This window comes from Sphaeramia orbicularis, chromosome 19 (assembly GCF_902148855.1).
Source record: "Sphaeramia orbicularis chromosome 19, fSphaOr1.1, whole genome shotgun sequence".
Taxonomy (NCBI): domain Eukaryota; kingdom Metazoa; phylum Chordata; class Actinopteri; order Kurtiformes; family Apogonidae; genus Sphaeramia; species Sphaeramia orbicularis.
Window position 1 is genome coordinate 2731906 of NC_043975.1, and position 2717 is coordinate 2734622.

Genomic DNA, 2717 nt, shown 5'->3' on the forward strand with positions numbered 1-2717 from the left:
GAAGTGGTGGCCGCTGGACGTGTCCACTCCCACCGTCCTCCTCTTCCTCCTGTGGCCTTTCGTGGCCCAGGGGCTGCTCTACCTGCTGAGAAAAGGCCAAAGAAGAAGAAGAGGCGACATTTCCTCCTGAAACTCACCCACCGAGGCTACGATCAGACCGCAGAAAAATGGGGAACAAATCCGATTTTTTTTTACCCATATGCGATCTGTATCCGATCTTTTAAAGACAGTTTGAAAAGCACTAATCCCACCCAGACCACTTTCGTATGTGGTCCTAAATCCGATACGTATCCGATATTTTGCAATGTAACTTCTGTCTGAACGGCCAGGTCGCATTTATCCGACCTTTATGTCATTGAAATGCGACAAACGCCGCAATTCTGCATCCCAGGAGTGTCACTTCACATCGCATTCAGTTCAGACTCATAACTGACATAAGTCGCATTTAATGTCTAATACGAACAAGCACACACAAAAGAAATCGGATTTCACCCAAAAAATCCGAATTGTGCATTAAAACCTGCTGTCTGAACGTAGCCGAAGACGACGAAACGGTGTCGGAGGTTTTAGTGGAAGGACCGAGACCTGAATGTGGACCGCCTTCGATGGACTGGTGTTCTGTTTCTGATCACGAAGAGAAAAAACAAAAACTAAAAACAAGCATTTTATTCAAACGTCGCCCGGAACCAGAACTTTAACCAGATCACATCGTGGTTTTATTGGATTATTTTAAGTTTTGTTCAGTCTTTAATTAGTTTGCGAGCGTGTGTTCAATCAAAATGAACAAAATTATCGTCTAAGGTTGCGGTGTCAAACATACGGCCCGTGGACGTAAACCGGCTGCCGAAAAGGTCCGATCCAACCCGAAGTACAAAAATTATACTGAAGATATTAACGATCAAATACATTGAAATCATTTTAGTTCAGGTTTGAGATAAAGTAGGTCAGAACAGTAAAACACTATCACACATAAATAATATAAATAATAAGTAAATAATAATATAAATAATGAGAACTCCACATTTTTCATGTTGTTTTAGTGTAAAAAAAAAAAGTAAAATTACATGAAAATATTTACATTTGAAAAAAAAAAAAAAAGAAGGACATGGGGCTAAAAATTCAAACCAGATGTCGACGAATGTTATGAAGCAAGTTTGGAAGCATTTTGTGTCTATTTGAAAAATAAATATTTACTGAAACAATTTTTCCAGATAAAACACATTTTTTATATTATTTTACATTATATTTAAAACAAAAATCTGCATGTAACACGATAAAGAAGGACACGAAAATTACAAGCTACTGTTTTTTTCAAAATATCATTTTATTCTCTCACAGGTGCATTTTGGGAATCGAAGTAAATATTCAAGGCAGAGTGTTTGACAAAAATGACCACTGTTGCAAAATCATTCGCCATTTATTTGTGTTTAAATGTTCAGGTTCCGCGTGTAACACCGGTGGACACGATTAATTATTAATTATAGGATGGCTCAGAGCAAGAGTATAATTATTTGTGCATTTCTCTGAGGTCATCATTAGGTCCATCCTGGGTTAAATCTGTCTACATTTTCCTTTTATTATTGGGTCTAAAAAAACTGGAAAAGTGACAGAAACTAAAATAAACCCAGTTTCAGAGAAAGACATATTTACAAACTATCGTTTAACAAAAAATGTGAATAACCCAAATAAATATGAACAAGACTTAAGAAAAATCATTGTAATTGTACCAATATTGTGCCTGTTATTAAATGTTTCGTATATTTTAAATCCACTGTGATCTGTACGTTATAATGTACGTGTAAAAATCATAAACTGAGGCAGAATATTATTAAAATTACACTTAATTTTCTTAATAAATTTCAGATTCATGTTATTCACAATTTTTTTTAAAGGATAGTTTGTGGATGTAAACATTTTCATAACATAATTTTACTTTTTTCCCTCTAAAACAGATAAAAGTGTGGAGTTACATTATTATCTATATTATAAATGCCAAGTGGCCTCTGTGTGTGTGTGTGTGTGTGTGTGTGTGTGTGTGTGTGTGTGTGTATGTGTGTTTGTGTGTGTGTGTGTGTGTGTGTGTGTGTGTGTCCGGGGATTCACACTAAATCCGTACACAGCTGACTTTCACAGTTTGTCAAACTTAAGGATTTTGGGTCAAAGAACAGACGAGTGAAAACGGCAAGTTGATCGGACCAATATTTTAGGAGATATTAGTAATTTTCGACTACACTAGCTTTATAATCACGTTGCTATGGCCGGAACGTTTTGGCGGCGACTGCTGGACAAATGAGGTACTGCATGTAAGAAAACACAACATTAGAGCTGCAACCGATTCATTAGGTGCTTGAAGCGAATGCAAAAATTCACGATTCGATTAATCGACTCGAATTGATTGAAGGGAAATATTCTATCGCAGTTTTCCTAAATTGAAGCTTCTTTGCGCGTCACAATAAGCGTCCGTGTGAAACGCAACAGTGGAACCAATGTTTAACAGCAGAGAAATGAAGGAAACGAAGCTTTGATTCAGGAGAACTGTGGTTGAATGACTTTTTTTTTTTTTTGATCACTTTGAGTCGATTAATCGGTTGCAGCTCTACACAACAGCGGAAAAACTAGTTGATTCTGTTTTTTATTTTCCTGGTTCTGATCCGGTTCAGGTCATACTGGTGTGAATGTGGAACCTGAACTAACATGACTTTGACACCATGGAACCT

The 2717-nt window shown here is 36.8% G+C and overlaps 1 protein-coding gene across 2 annotated transcripts in view; it reads left to right on the forward strand.

The window, feature by feature from the left end:
* Window positions 1-300, forward strand: part of acbd4 (acyl-CoA binding domain containing 4) — an 11183-nt gene extending 10883 nt beyond the window's left edge. For both annotated transcript variants that reach the window (XM_030122542.1, XM_030122543.1), the window contains exon 11: window positions 1-300. This exon is cut by the window's left edge. In XM_030122542.1, the coding sequence (XP_029978402.1) occupies window positions 1-130 (130 nt within the window). In that variant the 3' untranslated portion in view covers window positions 131-300.
* Window positions 301-2717: the final 2417 nt, after the last annotated feature.